At 37.7% G+C, this 22809-nt stretch overlaps 1 protein-coding gene and 1 long non-coding RNA gene across 4 annotated transcripts; both read left to right on the top strand.

The window, feature by feature from the left end:
* On the top strand, positions 1-5617 carry LOC127085092 (uncharacterized). 3 transcript variants are annotated; one of them, XR_007788929.1, is made up of 7 exons: positions 1-1145; positions 1268-1316; positions 1410-1529; positions 1615-1705; positions 1835-2227; positions 2315-2435; positions 4127-5617. It is a non-coding gene; the product is annotated as an uncharacterized LOC127085092 (long non-coding RNA). The 3 variants fall into 3 exon arrangements; XR_007788928.1 differs by having other exon boundaries at positions 1250-1316; XR_007788927.1 differs by lacking the exon at positions 1-1145 and having other exon boundaries at positions 1159-1316.
* Positions 5618-13040: 7423 nt separating this feature from the next.
* On the top strand, positions 13041-13916 carry LOC127078750 (uncharacterized). Its single transcript, XM_051019181.1, has one exon. The coding sequence runs from the start codon at positions 13041-13043 to the stop codon at positions 13914-13916; it is 876 nt and encodes a 291-aa protein (XP_050875138.1).
* The last annotated feature ends 8893 nt before the right edge of the window (positions 13917-22809 follow it).

Genomic DNA, 22809 nt, shown 5'->3' with positions numbered 1-22809 from the left:
CTTTACCTTTGGCTTGTCTTCAGAACTAGAAACAACTTTTACATTTTCCACTTTCCTTTCACATTCCTATGATTTCCGTCTTTCAACATAGCTTCATCAAACCTCCATAAATGCATCACATTCATCCATCTTCAACAACGAAGGAAATACTTTAATGCCTATTTTTTCTTCCGACTGTTAAAAGGTTATAACACTGTTATTTTCATATATGATGCACTTGTGTTGAAACTTTGGATGTGATTCATTTTCTGAATAAAACAATTTTACATTTCGTAGATGGTTCATTATGTTTTTTGAATTCACTCCCATGTTTTGTTGTTGTCGTAGTTCAGTAGTCAATAAACTCATTTGTGATAAACTAACTGCATGTTCATACTCATATGTGATGAACTATCTGTTTGTTTACATTTTCATGTCGTTTTCTTATATCAGATACATTTCTTTGTGTTGTCATAGTAGTTTTGTATTAAATATCCGGTCTTTTAATTATTTTTTCCAACTTCGGATGTGATTCATTTTTTGAATAGAACCATTTTACATTTCACAAATGTTTCACTGTTTTATGTTATGTCATGTTTTACCATGATTTTCATAATGTTCTTAATCATTCTTCTGACATATTAATGTTTATGAGATTACATCAACCGAAAATCATGTCCAAGCCACCAATTCTTATCAGTGCATTGAGACCTGATCAAAAAGTATGGAAAATTGTAATACGCGTTACTGATCTATGGGTAGTGAAGGAGCGCAACGGACAACGGCATGTCGAAGCTATTATACATGATTCCGAGTTGTTACTTTTTTTGTATTTCCCATTATTTATTTGTTGAATCCAAGTTTAACATACTAATATAGATTCTTTTCAATGGCAAGGGACACCAAATCCACGTGTGTGACCATGAGTTGTGAACTTGAGTTGTGGACGCAAACATTAAAAAAGCATCACACATATAAGGTTTATAACGAAGAGTCTCAAATTTATGATCTGTCATTGAAAGTATGTGACAACAAGTCCAAAATATTTTTTAATGGGACAACCGCAGTCACAACCATTGACATGCCTGGCATACCACTTCATAACTTCAATTTCAAGCCGTTAGGAGATTTTTTGAATGAAGACTTTGAAGTTTACAGCTTATACGGTACTTTCTTGCAACAATTCTCTTAAGATGCGCATATTTCTTTCCAACATCTTCTAAGATGTGAATATTTTCATAAACATATGTCATTGGTGTTCTTCACCAAGTTGTAAGGTCTCAAACAGGCGGGTGTGGCAAAAAGGCTCGCATCAATGTTATACTCTCCGATGAATGGTATGTTACACCACATTTACACACATGCATAATTTACCTCAGTTGGTACTTTAGCAATACTATCTAACTTTTGTTGGTTTCATTGTTATTCAGTGGAGCTGAACTAGATGTCACACTTTGGAAGTTGTACGTAAATCAACTTTTGGCATACACAAAAGAAATACCCCCCCCCAGTTGTGATACTCACCCATGCTTGGTGTCACCAAAGTTCATGTAACTCCCCTTAATACACATTTCACATTTTTCATGTCTTACTGTTGTACTGTATTCTTTTAAATGAGACTTTACATGCCTGCAGCCACTAGGAAGCTCGACGTTTGAAATGCTTGGAATGGATCGAAATTGCTCCTCAACTATGATCATCCCCAAGTCACTGAATTCAAATCGAAGTACATTTCTCCTATACATATCTTATATTACATTACCTGGACAGTTATTATACATTTCCTAAACATGACTATCTATATATATTTATATCTTTGAATGTCTTATGGTTTTGTATTTCTTTAAACCATTAGCTTTGAAGATGGCAAGCCATATCTGATTGCTTCGCAAACACTGTCTGTCAATTTTGGATCACAAGCAGCTTTTGAAGAAAGACCATTCTCCTTTATTAAAGATGTCAAAACTATTGGCCAAATCATTTCTCTTAAGGATATCTGTTATTATTCTTACTAGACATTTAATATTACAATATTTTGTTAGTTATATCAGAATACATATTCTTTATGACATTGTTACTGTTTCTAATATGTTACTTTTTGCAATACTATTGGTATGACTAAAAGGTTCAAGGCTAATTGTTTTGACTGGTATTATGAAGTTTTTCCAACATGTAACAAGACCAACAAATCACCCGGTGAGTCTTTTCAATGTGACTGTTCAGATAACAAGCCTCCCCCAATCACCAAGTAAACATTCCTATTTCTATTTTCGTGATGTTATGCATTCACCTAGACGTTTTGTATCTATAACAATATCCATTTATTTTATATTAGGTTCAAAATAGAAATTGAGGTTGAACATGATAACAAGATTGGAAATTTCTTCTTTTGGGATAAGGAATGTATCCCCTTGATTTGTAAATCAGCTCATGATTTACGACAAATTATGGAAAAGGTTTGTCGTCGTACTCATATCACCATCATATGTAATTGTATCAGTTTTTTCTTTTCCTAAATCTGAACTAAACTACTCTACCTCTGGCAGGCTTAAAATAAATTGAGATTAACTTTGTCATATTAATAAATTTCATGCAGTCCTATGACATAATAACACATGTAATGATATTTTAAAACTTATGAAATAACCATAACATTCGAATATGCTGTCATATATGTCGCTCCATATCAAATAAGTTCATCATAGCAATAATTTTCATCTATCTAGCTTCATAGAAAACAACTTCAGTACCAATTACATAATATGCTGTGAAATAAATTCTAACTTATTTTCCTGCAGTAATTTATGAAGCAATGAATGGTTGTAGTTTTTAGATGGTTTAGTTTTTCAGATGGTTCAATAGCATTAAGATGCATCACTAGCTTTGCTGGCAATAAAATCTTAAAACCATCTTTTATGTTAATGGGTTATTGAATAAACTATCTACAAACAGTGTGTATCCTTCATTACTCCCATTTGCTACTGAAATTCATGTCATCCCAAAAGCCCTTTCTCAGTCTTCTAATCAATATGTAGTTCTACACCCATGTTGATACAATTCTTCACATGTTTTACAATGCTCACTTTTGATCGCATAATTAATGGTAGCCGAAGACTTCTAAATATTCAACTCATTCTACTTATAATTAATGACAACCGAAGATTCGAGACTAACTATGAATAAAAATTACAAGATGAACAGCTAGAATTTCATTCATGGAAACACACAAAAATCCAGTGCACTTAAGCACTCTATGCACTGCACCACACACTAGTTGGTCACGTCGTCGCACGTGTCAGGAATGGGTGACGAAGTGTCTAAATAATGGAACCGTATTAAATGTGCTTGTTCCCCATTACTTTTTCAAAAACTAATCATAGGCGATTCAGTTCTATCCACACCAAACTACGACATGGAGGTCGGTCAATGACATCTAAGGCTTCACCTGGCCCCTCTAGTTCCCGGAAAAGCCTTGGGGGAAAATGTTGTGGACCAGCATAAGGCCCAATTAACCAAGACCCGATTTATCTCAAAAATCCCACTCTACTCGACCTAATATATAAAAATAGTTCACATGTTATAAGAAGGTACACAATATATTATCTCAAATTTCACTTTACTCGTCTTGAATCTTGAAATGACTTGGACATTGGAGTGTTAACCATTTAGGTCCACCCCGCACCACCGTAAGAGAGATCGGAGCCACCGTTTAAGATCAACTATTATCCAACTCTCATCATTTATGGTTCCTTCACATAGCTAAATCAACCATTTCTGATTCCTGAATGGAACATAACCCCATCTTAGTTACCCTCATATGAGACAAATTATTTAGCAATAATGTTAAAAGTATTTTAAACCTCATATTTATTTTGTGAAATTCATTTTTATTTGAGTCGATTGAAATTGAAACATTTATAAAATGTTTTACACAGTCAAATATTATAAAGGAAGAGAAAGATTAAAATGAATTATACATATCAACTTTTCCTCACATGGTATAGTAGTAAGATATATTTTTAATTTGTATGTCATTTCAAGAAATATCATGTTGTTAAGTGGATCAAAATTATGAAACCAAAAGATATTAGTGGTCTTGGTTTTATGAGAGTTAACGTTGTGAACAAAGTTTGTCTTCTTAAATTAGGTTGGCATCTTCAAGCAGGTGGTTGCGGCTCGTGGAGTGAAGTTTTGTAGAGGAATAATAGCAATGATGAGATATGCATGGAGCCCACTGACTCAAGTTTCTGGAAGAACCTTGTGAAGCTTTGGCCAATGTTGAATGACACTTGATTGTGGAATATCGATAATGGTGAATCAGTGGAGGCGTGGAGAACAAGTTGGATTACATCGGGTATCAAAATCATTGATCTGAATCTTCATATCCTATCCACGATCATGAATGCTAAATTCTCAGAGCTTGTTGACAATGAAGGTGACTGGAACTAGAAGTGTTTGAACAACTTGCTCCCTGATGATTTATTGAGTAGAATAACAAGTATTACCCATACTTGTAAAGATATGGGTTCTGATATAAGAATAGCATTAGCAGAGATGAACAAGAGCTTTAATGTTGGAAGTATGTATCGAGCTATTGCAGGGCAGAAAAATGATATTGGGGATAATAATTGGAAAATAATTTGGAAAATCCAAGCTCCTGAGAGAATTAGATGCTTTACGTGACTGGCATGTTATGATGGATTACTTACAAACTGGAAAAAGAATTGTATGAGGATAGGTAGTGCCATGTACGCCTTTTGTCAGGATGTGGAAGAGGACGCTCTACATGTGCTAAGGGATTGTCATATGGTTATGCCTCTTTGGTTTTCCATTATTCACATAAATGTGAGAGTTACAGGAAATATAGATCATTGGATCAAGATGAACCTGAGTAGTAATATGGAATGGAATGAACATGAAGATTGGAACGCCTTTTGGGTTACACCTTGTTATAGCCTGTGGAGATGGCACAACAAAGAGATCTATGGTGATAACTTTAATAGACCTTATTGTATGGAGATTCATATAAGAATGATGGTAAGTGACTATGATTGTGCAAAATTAGCTTCTAAAATCATTGTGCACCATAAAGAGAAGTTTAGGTAGTCCGATGGGATTATCCTCCTTTAGGAAGGGTTAAATTGAATACCAACCGGGAAAAGGATGTTAAAGGCAAAGTAGGATGTGGAGGTCTTATTCGAAGAAATGAAGGGGAGTGGTTAAGAGGTTTCTCCCATAGGATTGAAATTTGTAATGAGTATGTTGCAGAATTATTGGGAGGTTGAAACTTGCTACTAGGTTGGGATTCAAGGCTATTGAAATCAATATTGATTCCCAACTAGTAGTGAATGCAATTAAATCTAAGGAATCTTGTAGTGATATTAGGAAGAGTCTCATCACCAAAATCAAAATAAGAAAATTTTGTTAAAGCATGTGCATAAAGAAGCAAATTCCAATGCGGATGTTTTAACAAATAATGACATTGATCTCCATGAAGAGCTATGTTTCTTTGTAGTGTGTCCTACTTTTGTTAATCATCTCTTTTAAGGTGATTTGATGGGAATCTCTATTCCCCGATTAATCCCGGTGTAATCTTTTTCTTTTGGTCTTTTGTCCTCCTTTATTCAAAAAAAAGTTGTATCTCATTTTTATTACTAAAGTATTATAAAATACAATTAGATATTTTTTCAGAGAGGATGAATGTATCGAAGACTATGAGATATTTAAAATTTTATACGTTATAAAATTTTTCACTTAGTGTTATTCTTTCATTTTCATTAGACAACATCAATGAATTTTCTCTGATTTTAAAATTTTCTATCTTATATTCTTGTGTTGTACATGGACCTTTATTTCTCTTATCAGATTTTTTGACAACTATTATCATAGTTTTTTGCATGATCCAAAATTATGAGTTTTTAGTATAGGATATCTTTGCGACATTATTAGATTTTCAACATCATAAAAGAAGGATGATACTTTTAAAAGTGAGATTTTGGAAAGATTTGACCTAAAAAGTATTTGGTACTTAAGTGTGTTCTTTGTGGCTCGCCTCTCTTTCATGGGAACTTGTATAATGTATGGCTTATAGTATGGATAGACTTGGTCTTGCACAGGTGTGCAGTCAACCCTACAATATGGACTCTAAATTTTTGGGGGCCAAATATTTTTATTACATAGAAAAATATATTAAAAAATAGAAAATTTTACTTCATACCCCTAGGTTTAGACTCATACCCCAACAATTTTTTTAAAGTACCAATTTTACCCTTAATTGCTTTTAACCAATTTACCTTTTTATTTTTACCATTCAGTTGATACTTTCGAAAATTACACATTACATCCTGTAGCGGTAAATTCATGAGCATCAAGCTATGGATAAGTAAGACATCAAATAACAAGAGTCGCCACCGCGCTTTTATTGTTTCGAGGGAAAAGGGAAAAAGTACGAACAAAATCCACAAATAAGAAGCTTTCAAATCAAAACTAATAAAATGTCAGAGATTACAGGTAAGGGGGTTGGTTACACAGAGGGAAGGTGTTAGCACCCAAAGTGTCATAGGTACTCCTAGGGAGCCCTTTCTTGTGTGCATATGTATTTTTGTACAAATGATGTTAGCAAGCAAATAGAATAGGGGGATGAGAAAAGAATTTATTAATTATATTTTTGTGTTTGACAAGACCTTTGGACTTGTGCCTACGTACCAACATAAAAATGAGGGATCAAAACCTCGTAGTTCGTGATATAAATTTCAAAGTGGATGTTTTGCTTTTAACAAAAATTAGGTTTGAAAGGCACAAAAGTCAAAAAATGGTTTGAATGAGTTAATTCTTTTTGGCTTTTGAAAATTTTAAGTCAAGTATAGTTAAGTATATTTACAAGTTTGATTAAGAAGATGAGTTTGAAAATGCAATGGCTTAAGGCCAAAGTTTCTAGTTTGCAAAAGTGGTCAAAGTTTGAAAATCTACAAACACAAGCAAAGAATATTTTTTGAAAGGAGGGAGAGATTTTGAAATTAAAGAAGTGGGGAGGAGATGGAGAGACTAATCCTAAGCATAAATTTAAAAGTTAAGAGTTGAAAAGATCTGACAAATGGGCTACAATCCAATAGACAAGAATGTCATATAGAAACCCAAATTCCCTTGGACATTAAAATCAAGCAACAAACAATACACAAAATATCAACTTTGAAGAGCAAGGCATCAAATAAAGATAGCTACATCCAAGCTTAGCAACTCCATGATGTTCTTCAAATTTGCCCATGTAGCAAATGAATTCCACAATGCCACAAGTCACAGGTTCAAAATAACAGCTTCACAATGATCATGTTGTAGATGAACTCAAATGGATCTCCAATGATGTATCAGATAAAGTTTCAGATTATAAGCACTTGGTTACATGAAAGTTGGCATTGGCTAAGTCCTCTGCATAGGGAGTGTTACCTAAATTCTAAGTCCAAAAGTCTCAAATCGAACCAACAGTCCACACAAGATGTTTTTTATGGTTTTTGTTCTTATTATGTACATTAATGGTCAAAGACCATACAAACAAGCACAATATACACAAGAAAAATATATCACAAAATATGGTCCAAATTAGGGGTGGCAAACGGGCATGCCCGCCCCGTTTAGGCCCGCCCCGCAAAAGCCCACAAAAAAATGGGGCGGGGTGGGGAGATCATAGTTGAGGATGGGGGCCTAAAACTTAGACCCGTCCCGCAAAAAAGTGAGGGCGGGGCGGGGAAGCCCGCGAGCACTGCACTCTTTAAGCCTAAAAATGCAAAAATTTATGTAAATACACGTGCCTGCAAAAGCCCGCGAAAAAAATGGGGCGGGACAGGGCGGACACAATTGAGGGTGAGGGCCTAAATCCTTGGCCCGCCCCGCACAAAAGTGCGGGCAAAATGGGCATGCCCAGCGGGCCGAGCCCGTTTTTCCACCCCTAGTCCAAATTGACAAAGTGAAAATGACATTAATCAAAAACAATTAGAATGATATGAATAATGGCAAATGAATAGAGCTAAAAAATAAAGTGCATTAAAGTAAATGACTTGAAATTAAATATTAGTTGTTAATGAGTTAGAAATTAGTATTGTCTTAGCTTTTTTTTTTTGTTTAAGTCATTCTTTGGAGAACATTCAACCCACTTATCACAAGCATGGATCCTTGAACCAAGACATCTTCCAATGGAAGAAAAAAAGGTCAAGTTTCCACATAATACCATGAAAGAGGGGAGACTTACAATCTCACTAGTGTTATGTTATGCCTTTTGTGTCAAAATTTAGTGCTATGTTAAGCAATCGTAATTTGACTTATGTAGAAGTCACAACTATTTGAGGTCGGGCAATAGAATTTTGGTGTTAATGCATGTTGGAGACATAATATAATGAACTATGCTCATGAAACATACCACACACAAAAAAAAAGAATATGCAAAAGTGGTGACATAATCTCATCCATACTTATGTTGATTTTGCAATCAACTAGCCTTAGGATGTAGAGATATCATAGGATCATGACATGAATGTTAAAGAAGGGGAATAAGATGAAGAGGGATGAGATATAGATCAAACTCAAATTGGACAAAGGAGGACTTTTACCAAATTAAGATCATCCATTCATTTTGGGAGATGGAATGTACATTCCATCAATCCCCTAAATCCAATGATCTTAACCTTGCAAAGTCAAATCAACCTTGACCAAGGTCCAACAACACAAGTCAAACTTACACAAATCAATCAAAATGGCTCAACATAATTATTTGGCATTTATTCAATTTTAAAATACTAAAAATAACGCATTAAATTAAATATGGTTTGTCAAATTCCTAAAACCTTATCAAAACACCAAATAAATGGCCATGAGATTTATCATAGGTCAAACAAGGTCAAAGGACCTTGGAGAAAAAAATTCAGAATTTTTGAAAACTTAAAAGTATTTTTAAACAATTAAAAATAATCACAAAATCAATTAAATTATAAAAAATATTAATAATGATCCAAAAAATAATTTTAATTCAAAATATGAAAGAGGATTTTATTTAGATTTTTTTAGTGAAACTCTCATATTTTTTGGATCAATATTAAAATTAATATGAATTAATGAAAATCAAAGGAATAAAATGAAAATCAGAAAATACAAAAAACGTGGACCACTTGATCTCCCCCATTAGTTGAGGTGGCAGATCAAGTGGTCCTCAGGTGCGTTCCACAATGGACATTAGTCAATGCGCTGCAGGGATGGTAATCAAAACCAACGCGTGAGATTAAAATAATTTGAATTGATCATGTGGCTCAGAACCTGTCCAGCACATCGCCGGAGCAAATGGTCGGTCACCTTCTCAGGCGAACATCGTCGGACTGGTTCAGTCATCACCATCACAAAAATGAAAAATGAGGATATGATTTGAAAGAAAAAATGGCATAGAGCACGAATCTGACCTCAATTTTAACTAACTCCAAATATATAGAAAGATATGAGGAGTTTAATTTTGAGGTATGTTAACTGAGTTGCTTCGCTTTGACCTCAAAGCAACTCAATCTTCTTGCCTACATTGGTAGGACTTCAGACAACCAAAGATCCAAGAGAATTGATGAGAATTGAGTGAGAATCGAGGAGAAGAAAAATTCTGGAAAATACCTTCAATGTTGTGCAGAACTTGCTCTTCCTTGCTTCAATTCTTGTTTGATCTTGCTCCAATGACTTGCAGAAGTGGATTAGGAATGGAAAGAAGCTTTGGATCCTGGAGTTTTTGAATCTCCAAACAGTGAGATTCAAACTCAATTTTCAAGTGAAAATTATCAAGTGAAAATTATCAAGTTTTCCTTTGAATTGTGAGGGTTTGAAGAGAAGGGGCAAAGCTGGCGCGCAGAGATCCCTTGAAATGAGCTAAGGGTTCCATATTTATAGCAATTCGGAGTGTTATTTGCACACTTCAATTTTCTTCCAAATTTGGCAATCTCATGCACAAGCTTGCATGGGCGTGTATAGGCCCATGAAGCAATCCAATTAGGTTCAAATGAAATTGAAATAATGTTGGAATGAAGCTTGAATGGAAAAGCAATGTTATGTGATCATTTGAATTTTGATTTCCACCAATGATGCAAGCCTGTTAAAACCATGTGCAGCCCTAACAAACTTGATCCAAAATGAATGAATTAGGACTCTTTGGAAAGCTTAGATCAAGAGGAACAACTATTATGTTGAACACTTTTCCATTTGGAGCTTGGATCGAGGTGAATTTTGAGGTGGAAGTTTGGATATTTCAACATGTTGAAAATTTTTCTAAGTGTCAAGTCATATACTTCAATGTTCCACCTTACTAAACATTTTATGTGAGCTCCAAATAAGAAAAGTGTATTCATCAAAGTTATATATATTTCAAATACATTCAAAATGGTCACCAATTTGACATAATTTGGATTTAGAATGAGAGAGTTATGCATTTTTTAAGTTGAGGAAAATCACTTGTTCAATGGTATTGGTCCAAAATGACCTATAATGTATCCTTATATCACATGCTCATAAAAGTTGATTTAGCTTTCACTCCAAAAATAAAATTTTAAATAGACATATTTAATTTGATTGTGAAACTTGGAAATATTTCATCTCATAAAGAATGAGCAAGTTATGGCCTTGGGAAGTTGACTTTCAAATTAGGGTTTAGACAAAATGACCTATAATGTTTCAACATAAAAAATGACTTTACAAGCAAAATTAGATCTAGACCTCAACATTAAAGTTTTTTGGAATTTAATTTAGAGTAACTTTGATTTTGGAATAATTTTCATATGATGAAAAGTGTAGGAGATAGGGTCTAGGGAGACCTAGTTTTGATCAGATGAATTCATCTGGCCAACCACCATCAACCAACTTGCTAACTTGCAATTCTCTTGACTTTTTAGGCTCATGGTAGATCACATATGCATAATATGATGAAACTTTAGATTCCCCTTTTAAATATTTGATCAATTGGTTAGGAATCTTGTTGAGGAAGTTACACAAGATACCTAGTCAAACTAGGGTTCCCAAGGCAAACCAACTCCAAACTCTTGAAGAATGCTTGATCAAAATAATATGTAGAGATCATTGGGACTCATATATGATTCTTAGAGACATTGTGGACCAATCCTTATTTGTTCTCTTAGCCATGAGAGTTTTAAACCCTGGATATGAACTTGATAGATCAATGGGGATCATGCCCTACCTACAAAAGAGTTAGGCAAATGCAAAGACAAATTTTTTGGTATTTTGGTTAGTGAAATAATAATATACAAGTATGATACAATCACATGATGTTTGATGATCTATCCTAAAACAAACCCAATGAAAGAGGGGTAAGGAGGATGCCAAGGTATGATCCCAATGCTAATGCATATGGTGAGATGGCATGAGGGATCTTAGGATCAAAATTGGGGTCTTACACACCCTCGCACCGGAACTCCTGGAAAAAGACTTCCGGTATGTATTTTTTTCAAATTGGAAGACTAAACCAAAGAGATCCGGAACATTGCAAATAGTAAATCGAAAGACTTCAACAAAGAGTTATGGTTCTTTAATAAAAAAAACATTCTGGAACATTTATTGAAAGAGTTCCGGTAAACAAGGTGACACATTGTTATCACAAGAAATTAGTAAGGCATGTTGAAGGCGTAATTAATGAAAGAGCCTTATGGATTTAAGGATTATACCTCACCAAGGGGATGTTTGAAAGGAAAGATGAGTCCAAGATAAGCAGGAGCTGGGAAAACCACAAGTTACCAGAAGATGAAATCGACGGAAGAAGCAAGTTGGGTCAAAATCTGTCCTGTCGACTAAACCAAAGATTGGAACTTAAGAAGTTCTTGATTATATCGGACACATAGGGGATGGTGTCGACATAAATACCTGAGCGGGATAAGTTTGAAATTCAAAATGACTAGCAGTTACAAGGGGAATGAGCGCCAAAGATATGGAGCAGTTTTTAGATCGTGTAGCACGACGTCTGTCTACAGACAATTATTTCTTGGGTAGTTTTGCCTCTAGACAGTCTCTTTAGTTCATTATAAATAGGTAGTCCCACAGAGGACTCCGGGGTGTTCACTTTGTACCAAAATCACTTGTAAAAAAAACTTCACATTCCCAGCGCGAGGAAGCAAGAGTTTTCAAGAGTGTTATGTACGTGAATCACCACATTTACTTCAATGCAATTTCCCTATTTTTCAATTGTTCCCGTTGAACAATTTGTTTTAATTTCGTTTACATTTAAATTGTCCTTTTATGTTGTCGTCTACGCCGTCGACACTAATTCTATTACGATAATAGAATTCACCAAAAGCGTGTTCGTTGTGTATGTCTTTTGAATGTTATAGTGTTGTCGGTCATGAGTCACCCATAGTCTATAGCATCATCATTTTGTGTGGAAAAACCTTTGCTTGTTCAATATTTTGTCAGAAGTCGTTTCTCACAAAGTTAATAGCCCATCGAATTGAACGAGTTACCTAGTTACATTAGCACATGTCTTAGGATCAACTGGTCGATCCTGCAAGTAACCCTTAGTTTTAGGCTTAGGGAGGACCAACGATTGTTTACAGATTTCCACAGTAAACAAAATGGCATGCCCAGTGGGACCAGTGCTAGTGTAGTTACGCAATTGCATGAAACTTAGAAGTGGCAAACTATATAGTAGACCACAAGAAACTGTGAAAATGTCAAACTCCAATACGGATGAAGTGCCACAAGGGACTTTATCCACTACATAAATAGTAATTTCACAGGTTGCAACTTTGCCTCCGTTGACAAGTGCAGCCTCAACAATGTTGACTACAGGTACGGTTGGAGCATCAATTCCTTTACTTCCACCGGGAGGTTTAGGATCAATGATGACAACGTTCATACCTTATGTGCCTCGCTTTGGCACCGCAGATCCTCTTTATGGAATATCGTATTCCTTAATGCCAGGATATCAATCAATATCAAGTGCAACATTGTTTTCAGACAACACTCAAAATACGAGTCCCTCCTTATAGGGATTAGCGCAAGGGGGCAATGCTCAGAATATGAATAATACTCAGAATAGAACCATGACGTTGTCGAATACTTCAATAGCGGCATTGAGGCAGCAAATGGATGATAGTAATCATGAGTTGGTTAATATGTTAACTAATCAAATGGGTACAGTTTTTAATAATGTGATACAGGAATCTGCTAAAACAAATAGGCAGGTGGCTAATCAATTGACACGCCTGTGTAACTTCCTAGGGGCACCAGCTCGACAGATGGCACAAGTGGTTAGGCAAAACATTCTTGTTCAAGTAGAGATAGGGGCAGCAGAAGATGAGACAGTCCATGAGGGACAAATCCTTAGACCCCAACAAAATCAAGGCGTTGAGTCTGGAGTAGCAGGACGTAACCAAATGGTGTTAGTTAACCGACATCAGGATGCTGACCAAATTGTCGATCAATATCGACAAGAAGACTTAGCAGTGGAAAATAATTTGACAACTATTGTCGAAAGAATTATGGCTAGGAATGGTATGAGTGCCACATTGCAAAGGCCACTATATGCATCCCCATTGGCTGAATTTATTCTCCAAACCGAGTCACCTAGAGGAACGAGCGTGCCTAAATACACTAAGTTTGGGGGAGAATATGGTGAGTCGACAATAGAACATATTGCCAGATATTTAACAGAGTTTGGAGATTTGGCTCACAATGAGTGTTTGAGAGTAAAAAACTTTCCTTCCTCTTTGACTAAGGTTGCCTTCACATGGTTCACTTCTTTGGCCCCAAATTCGATTGATTCGTGGACCAAGTTAGAAAAGAAGTTCTATGAACAGTTTTACGAAGGGCATTGCAAAATCAGTTTGGCAGAATTGTCTAGCATTAAGAGAAGGTTTGTTGAGAGTATTGACGATTATCGGAATAGATTTAGATCATTAAAGGCCAGGTGCTTGTAACACCTCAAAATTTGCCCTCCTCTCTTGGGACTAGCTTAGCATATTGCATCTCATTTTTTTAGGACATTAGGCATTACATCTTTGCATATCATGTGAAATAAGCAAGTCATCCTCCTAGGTCTTTCTCAAAAGATGGAGAAGTTAAGAGATGCAAGCCTAAGGGTTTCATGAATTGATCACTAGCCATCTGAGGGTTTGTGCTTCAATTAGGGTTTCTTGGTTCCTCAAGGAGGTTTAGTATTATCTTGGTTGAAGGGATGCATCATCATCATCATCATTCATTATTTCTGATCAGGTTCCTTGGGATTAGGGTTTTGACCTCTGGTCAACCCTAATCAGTTGCATTATGCCAATCAAGGTTTTTCAAGGAGATGAGGTCTTTATTGAGATGTAGATCATCATGTGATTCTATTGAGCTTGTATAAGCTAGGGTTTCATGTTGGAGTTATTTCATCAAGTGGTTGAGGCTCAAAATCATCTGTGCATGATCAAGTCATCTATCAACTACAAAAGTCAACTGTCAGGTCAACTGTGGAAATGGAGGTGGGAAGTGAGTAGAAATACTTCATTCATGTTCAAACAAGTCTCATTTGACATTTCAAACATCAACTTTGAAGAATTTAAAGTCAGGACAAAACTTTCCAAAAATAGAAAGTGACCTATAATTTGAACTTGCCAAAAATGGAAAGGTTTTCAACTCAAGATTACATCATCAAGAAGGCTTCAAATGAAATTTTGTTGAACATGAAAGTTGTATATCTTTCTCTCCCATTTCCAAAAAGTCCAAGATCATCAATTTCTCATGTGTGGTTAAGGAGATATGATCAAAACATGACCAAATATGCATTGGAATTCAAATGAGCATAACTTCTCAACCATAACTTCAAATTGGATGGCTCTTTTTTCATTCTTCTCCTTATGACCTATAATTTACAAATCTTGCATTACATGCCATGCATTATCATCATATGAACATTTGCCATTTCACTTGATTTTTGGAGGGAAAAATTGAAGTTTAAAATTGGTGCATTGTTTAAGCATTCTACCATTGCATTTAGCTCCAAAATGACATTTTGAGTGAATTTGAATCCAAACCCGTGCACTGTTCACCATGCATTTCATGCATAGGGTGAAAATCACAATTTTGCACATACACCACATTCTTGCTAATTCACTTACCATTTGCTTAAACATGATTAGGAGCATGATTAGTAGGAGGTATATAACAGAAACCCTAACTGCTTTTCACTAACAACATCCATTTTTTCAGATCTAGATCCAATTCTTCAAACTTTTTCTCTCGATTTTTCTTTGAAATTCTTCAAACACAATCCACTTTTCTTGATCAATTCATGATCTGGAAGCATCTTTGAGCAATATTGGACTTGGAATCAAGAGAATTCGTGCCTGTTTGAAGCATATTGAAGCATGAACTCATCCATGGTGAATCCAAATCCTGGAGGATTCGTGCACAATTGAACCTCGAGCTCTCATCCAATCAACTGTACAAGCATTATAGAAGAAGTTTGGAGCATTGCAAGGCCTGAATCACACGAATTCCAAATATGCTCTTCAAGAGGTCATTGAATCGAATCTCTTATTTCTCAAATTTATCATGTTATTGTTGTAGATCTTAATGTGCTGATGATGCTGAGCTTTAAATCATGAAATTCCATGCTGTTTTGAGTGAGATATGCTTGTATAAAGTTTTGATGATGAAACTTGTTTGCTTCGATTCATGCATGATTGATTGTTTCTAGATGAAATAGCTATGGATTATTGATGTATGATGAAGGATGTACACGATGATATGTTTAATTTCAAGTTCTGGTAAATTTGTTCTTGGTGTGTTTGAATGTTTCACTGTTCATGTTGAGCGCGCGTTTGAAGAAGATGATGCAGACCTAAGGCCACGCTTTTGATCTGTTTATGCCACGATAATCCATTCCTCATGTGTTTGTTAGGGCTTGGCACGTGATTGGTGCATGCGTTTGCCATGCAAGCTTCTGATTGGTCCATGCTTTGACCACGTGCGCTGACTGCCAGCGTTTAAATAAAATGCTGCGTTTTGCAGCTTCTGGCGCCAATTTTTGAAGTCATCCCCCATTCGATTCCCAGCCATGCAAGTTTTCAAATGCTTCATTCTTTTTCTCCATATATGTTCATGCATGGCTTCATGTTGATTTTTAATTTTTTCTTCATCTTCAAAAATTCATAACAAATTAAATATTGATCCAATAATTGCCAGGTTTTTTGCATTGTGTTGCATTTTATGTCTATTATTTTTTTGTCATTTTTCCATAAATTGTGCATGGCTGGATAATTCTTGGTGCTAGGATACTTGAACATGTATGCATTCTTGACCTTGCTTGGCTATATCATTTGTGAAATGCTCATTTTTAATCCAATGCTTCTGAAATTTTACATGATGAAACTAGACTCATTGCTTGAAATTATGGTGTTGATTTGGTATTTTTACCATGTGCCATTGCTGTTTTATGATCATGCTAAGGTAGGTGTGACAATTGGTGTCACACCTTGTGATATTCAACTTGGTTGATATGTTTGCCATGCCAAATGATCTCCAATTGTCCTGATTTTTTGTGTGATGTTTGATATAAATGTTATGATTGCTCATGAATTTTCTTGGATTTTTTTGGATCATTTCTGATTTAATTGAGATTTTTCATTCTGGTTGGTCACATTTGAGTTTTCAAAATGCCTTGAACTTCATTTGATTGTGAAATGTTTGTTCCTTATTCAATGAATGTGAAACTTTACACACTATTTCTAGACATGTTGAGTGTTGTTTTGGCTTTGGTTTGAGGCTTTTACCATAATCCATCTCTGTTTTATGCCTATGCTAAGTTGGTGTGACAATTTGTGTCACACATGTGCTTGTTGTGTTTGTCTTGACTTATGCTATGTGATTGCCATGCCTAATAATGTCCAATGCTTCTAATTTTTTGTGTGATGATCATGTTGTATGTCTTGGTTACTCATGAATTTTCCCAAGGTTATTTGAATCATTTTTGATTTAATGTGCATTTGTTGCTTCTGATGTCACAATGTGGTCACAATTTGCATACCTTGCCATGTTTGGTTCATGAAATGCTTTTGGTTAATGATATTGATATGGGACCTTTTGGATTGTGTTCTTGATTGGATAAGGTTGATTCATGTTAAATTTCATGTTCTGTTTTGAATTTTTTCTCCATCTTTGACCCTAGGCCTTGACCTAGTGGTTTGTAACTCACAGTTGAGCTTTGATTTCAGGTTTACACATCCAAGTCCATAGTTGATGATACTTCCTCACTTGAGCATTGATGTTTTCTCTAGATGTTGGCTAACCTTGAGTTGTTTTGTAGGCTTTGAGACCAAGTGGCTTAATAGCTTGTGCCTTGCACATTGTTGCTTGCTTATCTGTCTGATTGTGTGATTGATTGTTATCTGTTTGACTGTTTGAATTGTATACTGATTGGGTTAGATTTTTTTCAGGTACCTTAGTTGCTTTAAGTTCACTTTGAACTTGCTTTTGCTTGGTTGCTTAACCACTGAGGTATAACTCTCTTGACTTCATGTAGTCTGGAAGACCTGTCCTGTTATGTGGGCAGGCACCTGTCTGAAGCCCTCCTTAAGAGGCAATGCTTGTGTTTGTTTACTTTTGTGCCAAGCAGGAAAAGACCTCTATGAGGCAATTGGCAGATAAAAGAGATGTGTAATCCATCTCCTGCTATTCAGTGTGTCATCCACTTTGCTCACACCTTGTGTTGATGCATTGTGGATATTAACCCAAGATCTTTGTTGTGTCAGTCATATGTGGAGAAGAGTTCCTACTTTCTGAACTCCCGCACTTTCATTTGTCTGAAGCTCTCCCAGGCCAGGGATAAAAGCTGTGAGGTCTTACCCTCACTTCCCATTTCATCTGCTTCACCCTAACTCTCAATGTTAGGGTTAAGAGCTAACTACACCTGATTCCAGTTGGCTTGTGTTTCACAGCCTAACCTTGTATGAGCCCAATTGTGTGCAAATAGTGTGTATGCTTGCTTTTTATGCTTGTATGTGTTTGCTTGTGCTGTTTAGGATAGCTTGCTCCCTGTGCAAGTTAGATAGAAACCTCAACCTAGGACCATTTGTGGATTACATGATAACTATTAGGCTCGAGTCAGTCTCCCTTTTAGTTTGTCATTTCCCAGTCTCTGGTTAGGAGAAAGTTTCTCCCCTGTTCAGGGGAACTACGCCGCCCTGATCCTCATACCAGATGAGGTACGTAGGCAGGAGATCGTACGAGATCTCTTTGGGCACCTTTTTTTTCTTTTTGAGTGTGTTTGCTTGACAGCTAGCAGGCTCGAGTACCGGACTCCCTGTTAGCTTGCTTGCTCAACTTTGTTGTTGCTTTTGACGACTCAGCGTCCAGTTAACCTCTTGTTTTCTTGGAGTCTGACGTAAGTCCAGCGATAGGCAGTCGGTTTCCTGTGTGTGTTTGTTGGTTCGGAGTCTGATGTAAGTCCAGCGATTGGCATTCGGTTTCCATGTTTGCCTGTTTGTGTGGAGTCTGACATAAGTCCAGCGATTGGCAGTCGGTTTCTTGTGTGTGTGTTTTGTTTCGGCGTGCGTGAGCCGAACTACGGTAGCTCTGATTCTCATTCCAGATGAGATACGTAGGCATAGGATGCGATATCCTAGCGAGCCCGCTTCCCCCTCTTCTTCCATCTGTGTTTTATTCCAGTGTGCGCGCATTCTTTTGAGCAGTGTTTAGCAACCTTTCTTCTATCCTTTTGAGCGTGGATCCCGTCGAGTACGACGGATGCGTAGGGGTGCTAATACCTTCCCTTCGCATAACCGACTCCCGATCCTTGTAATCTTCGGTCGTAAGACCATTTCCTTTCCAGGTTTACTTCGAGCGTTTCCTTTCCCTCTTGTGGGATAAATAACGCACGATGGCGGCTCTGTTTGTTTTGTTTTTTCCCGCCGGTTGTTTTTCGCGGATGCGACAGCTGGCGACTCTGCTGGGGAATACAGATGTTGACCTCTGGCTGGTCCATCTTCCCTAAGCGAGTCTCTCCTAGCGTTCTCTAGGATAGTTTAGGTTGCTTGTGTTGCTCTATTTATTGCATTTATGATTATTATGTTGTGTATATATTTGCATAAATGTTTGCATGCATCATACTATCATTGTGTTGTCTTCTGTACAGGTGGTTTCTCTGATTTGGGGTGGGTGTTCTGAGTGGGGCTAAAACCCAGGCCCGAGTATACACCTAGGATTAGTGTGGTCTCATGTTGCCTCTCATGTTAGGTCAACATGTTTTGGGCGACGTGATATACCACAAGCCGAACGAGGTTCTTTTGAGGAAGCTCTTCCTTTGTGGAGTATCCACTTTGGTTGAGTCACTTCATCTGAGTTGTTGACTTCGGTGACCGTTCATTCCCGGATCTTTGGGTTAGATGATCTTAAGAGAGCTGCAACGGCACACCCGAAAGGGCAAACCCGTTGAGTATCTTTGCCCGATTGTCGAGACCATTATCCGCCTTAGGATGACCTGATTAGAATTCACCTGTGAGGGGAGGGTTGATTCTTACAGATGCATGTTCTGATGGTGACTTTGATGGTGACTAATGGTTCAGCTGTTGATCAGAGTCCTATTTACAAGTTGGATTTATGGATTTATTTCCGAGACGCCGGAGTTCTGTCCGTGGTATTTATCAGTGGGGATCCGTTTATTTCAGGATTCCCTGGGCTGGTTCAGAGGGTCTTGTGGTTATCTGTTCAGAGGATCTCTGGTGATGATGGTGATGTATCCTTCAGTTCCGTTTATTTCGGAACCCCAAGTCGGATTTGTGGGTTGCTCAGTACCTCAGATGGTTGTGATCAGTTCAGAGGTCGTAACTCGGTGCAACAGATGATCAGATGACTTGGAGGATGGCACAGTACATTGCATTCATACATCAGCATCATTCACATTTTGCATTTATCTGCATCTAACACATGTTTATCCATATGCAGGGGACATTTTTGATTGAGATCTTGGCCGAGAGACTTCTTTGTTCCAGGCATGAGAACCGGTTTGAAAGACGATGTTGTATACAGCTTCTTTGACCCAGAGATTGATGTGTTGAGAGATATGATAGCATTGATTACGCCTGACCATGTGGGGATGTTCCGTGAGGCATACGGTGGTATTCTGAAGTTGGTTTTCAGGCTCACAGACAGTGATAGGAGCGTCATCCATACTCTTCTCCAGTTTTATGACCCTGGCTTGAGATGCTTCGTGTTCCCGGATTACCTGTTGGGGCCCTTGATGGAGGACTATGCTAGCATCTTGAGTATTCAGATCAGAGATCAGATTCCATTCTATGTCACTAAGGGGGAACCTGATGCTGTTGAGATTTCTCGTGCTCTTTATTTGAGCTCGGAAGTGACCAAGGGGGGTTTGAAGGAGAAGGGAAAGTTGTCTGGTTTTCATCTGAGTTTCTTGGAGGCTAAAGCTAAGGAGCATGCTGTTGTGGGTAATTGGAGGACCGTCTGTGCCTTGATTGCTGTGAGCATTTATGGGATCATCCTGTTCCCTAATCAGAAGAACTTTGTAGACATTAATGTTGTCAGGTTGTTTATGCAGAGGAATCCCATTCTTACTCTGGTTGGGGATGTTTATTACTCGGTCCATAATCGGAACGAGAAGCGGCGTGGTGGATTGATCCGATGTTGTGCTCAGCTGTTGTACAAGTGGTTTTGGGGTATTTGCCTTCTAGAGGTGCCTTTGCTTTTCTTGACCCTACTGTCAAGTGGTCAGTCAGGTTGATGGGTTTGCGAGCCAAGAACATAGCTTGGACTCATAACGGTATGGCTGGACGAGATTTCATTTACATTTGTGGGAGTCTTCCCAATGTACCTCTTATAGGAGTTCAAGGTTGCATTAATTACAACCCGGTGCTTCTTAGGAGACAGATGGGGTTTGCTGTGGAGGGTCCTCCTCTTGGACGAGAGATTCAGGAGTCTTTTTACTTCCCAATTGAGGGTAATCAGACAAGGTTGAGGCAAGTGTCTGATGAGTGGCGTGACATTCAGAGAAAGGGCAAGGTTCCTTTTGGTAAGGTTAATAGCAGGTCTTTTCCTCCATTTAATGATTGGCTTAGAAAGAGGATTGAGCTCACTCATCTACCATTTCCTGGAGGTGATCCTTGGTGTCCTACGGTTGAGGGGCCACGTTCTTCTGTCAGCATGGAAGAGTTCCTTGAGATGAAGAAAGCCAGAGATCAACTGCAAGCAGAGAAGACTGAGTTGGAGATGAGTGTTGCTAGGATTCAGATGGCTAATCAGGAAATCAAAGGGAGAGTAGAAGACCAGGATAAGAGACATGCCATTGAGGTGAAGCTCTTTGAGATAGACATTGCCTATTACCGCAAGGTCAGCCAAGCGTTGGAGTCGTCTACAAAGGAGTATGACCTTACCAAGGAGAAACTAGCTAGGGCTTTGAGGGTTATTGAAGATGAGAAGAGGAGACAAATCCTTGTGAAGAATCAGAGAGATGTCAGAGCTAAAGTCCTTGCCACAGAATGGGAAACTAAGAAAGCGAAGAATATTGCTGAGAGAGATCACTATCTTGCTGAGAGGGATCATTACTTCAGACAGATGAAGATTCACCAGAAGGAGATAGGGAGATTGCAGCAGGAGAACACTGAGCTTAGGTTCACGGTGAAGTTTACCAAGATGGTTGATGATGCAGAGCCGTCTGTGGGACCTTCATCAGATTAGACCTTTCTTATTTGTATGGATTACCGTCAGGCCTGTTGACGGAATTCACTTATTTGTATTTTCTTTCTGATTCTGGAGAATTGTATTTGATTTGTATCAGACTCGATGTATGACTCTCGCACATATTGTGCATTTTTGGTATACAATGGTTGTTTTCATTCAGTGATCAATCTTCAAGCTTTATTTGCTTTCCTGCTTCGCTCACATAACACACACATGGTTGGGTGATACCTTTGCTAAATCATATATCTCTGATCTGTATGTCGAAATCATTCGATGAATGCCAGAATATTGCTGCCGAATTATTATCTGTCTCGATGAAACCAGGATCGAAGGACAGAATGTTCCTCATATGGATAGACATTGCATTCATGCATAATCATAATAACTTGTCTTCTATTTTGCAGGTGTCAGTTTCTAACGTGCTTGATTGTTTCAGGAATCATTGCTCGTGCTCGTAGAGTCATTCCCTTGCACACAACCCGTCCACACAGATACTTTACCAGACGCAACACACCCAGGCCAATGGATCTACCCAACGCAGATTTTCTTGAGCTGAAGGATAAAATGAACGAACTGATTAATGTCATGCAAGGGTTTGCTGTGGGGCAGAAAGCACTTGCTGATAAAGTGGAGAAGCTCGAGCGGGCTTCAGCTGCCAACAGTGGTGTCAACTTGGAGGGTGTCTCCAACCATGGCCTGGGTGGTTCCAGAGATGGAGGAGATCTCGGAAAAAAGACAATTGTTGGCGTGGTGATCAACAATGGGGGTGGTTTTGGTGCTGCCACAAGTGGTAGACCAGGTCTGATGGGCAACAATATGAAGGATAGTCTGTTTCCTCCTTTCTTTGGGGCTGAGGAGGATAGAGAGGAGGACAGGGAAGCTGATCAGTTCTCCATGCTTAACGAACAATTTGGTCAATATGGTGTCCAACCACCAAACAAAGAGATTCAGTTGCTGGCAGAAAAGATCAGGGCTCTTGAAAGTCATGCTACTCCGGGATTTGTTAATATGTCAAATATGGGGCTGGTCGAGGGGATTGTGATCCCACAAAAGTTTAAAGCGCCTGCGTTTGACAAGTATAATGGGAGTTCTTGCCCGAAAACTCACCTCCAGGCTTTTGTCCGTAAGATTTCTGCT

The sequence above is a fragment of the Lathyrus oleraceus genome, chromosome 5, assembly GCF_024323335.1.
Source record: "Lathyrus oleraceus cultivar Zhongwan6 chromosome 5, CAAS_Psat_ZW6_1.0, whole genome shotgun sequence".
Classification (NCBI taxonomy): domain Eukaryota; kingdom Viridiplantae; phylum Streptophyta; class Magnoliopsida; order Fabales; family Fabaceae; genus Lathyrus; species Lathyrus oleraceus.
This window is presented reverse-complemented; position numbering and strand designations above follow the sequence as displayed.

What these genes read in the sequence shown, in the direction of transcription:
- LOC127078750 (XM_051019181.1), top strand. Translation starts at nt 13,041, where the DNA reads ATGACGTTGTCGAATACTTCAATAGCGGCATTGAGGCAGCAAATGGAT.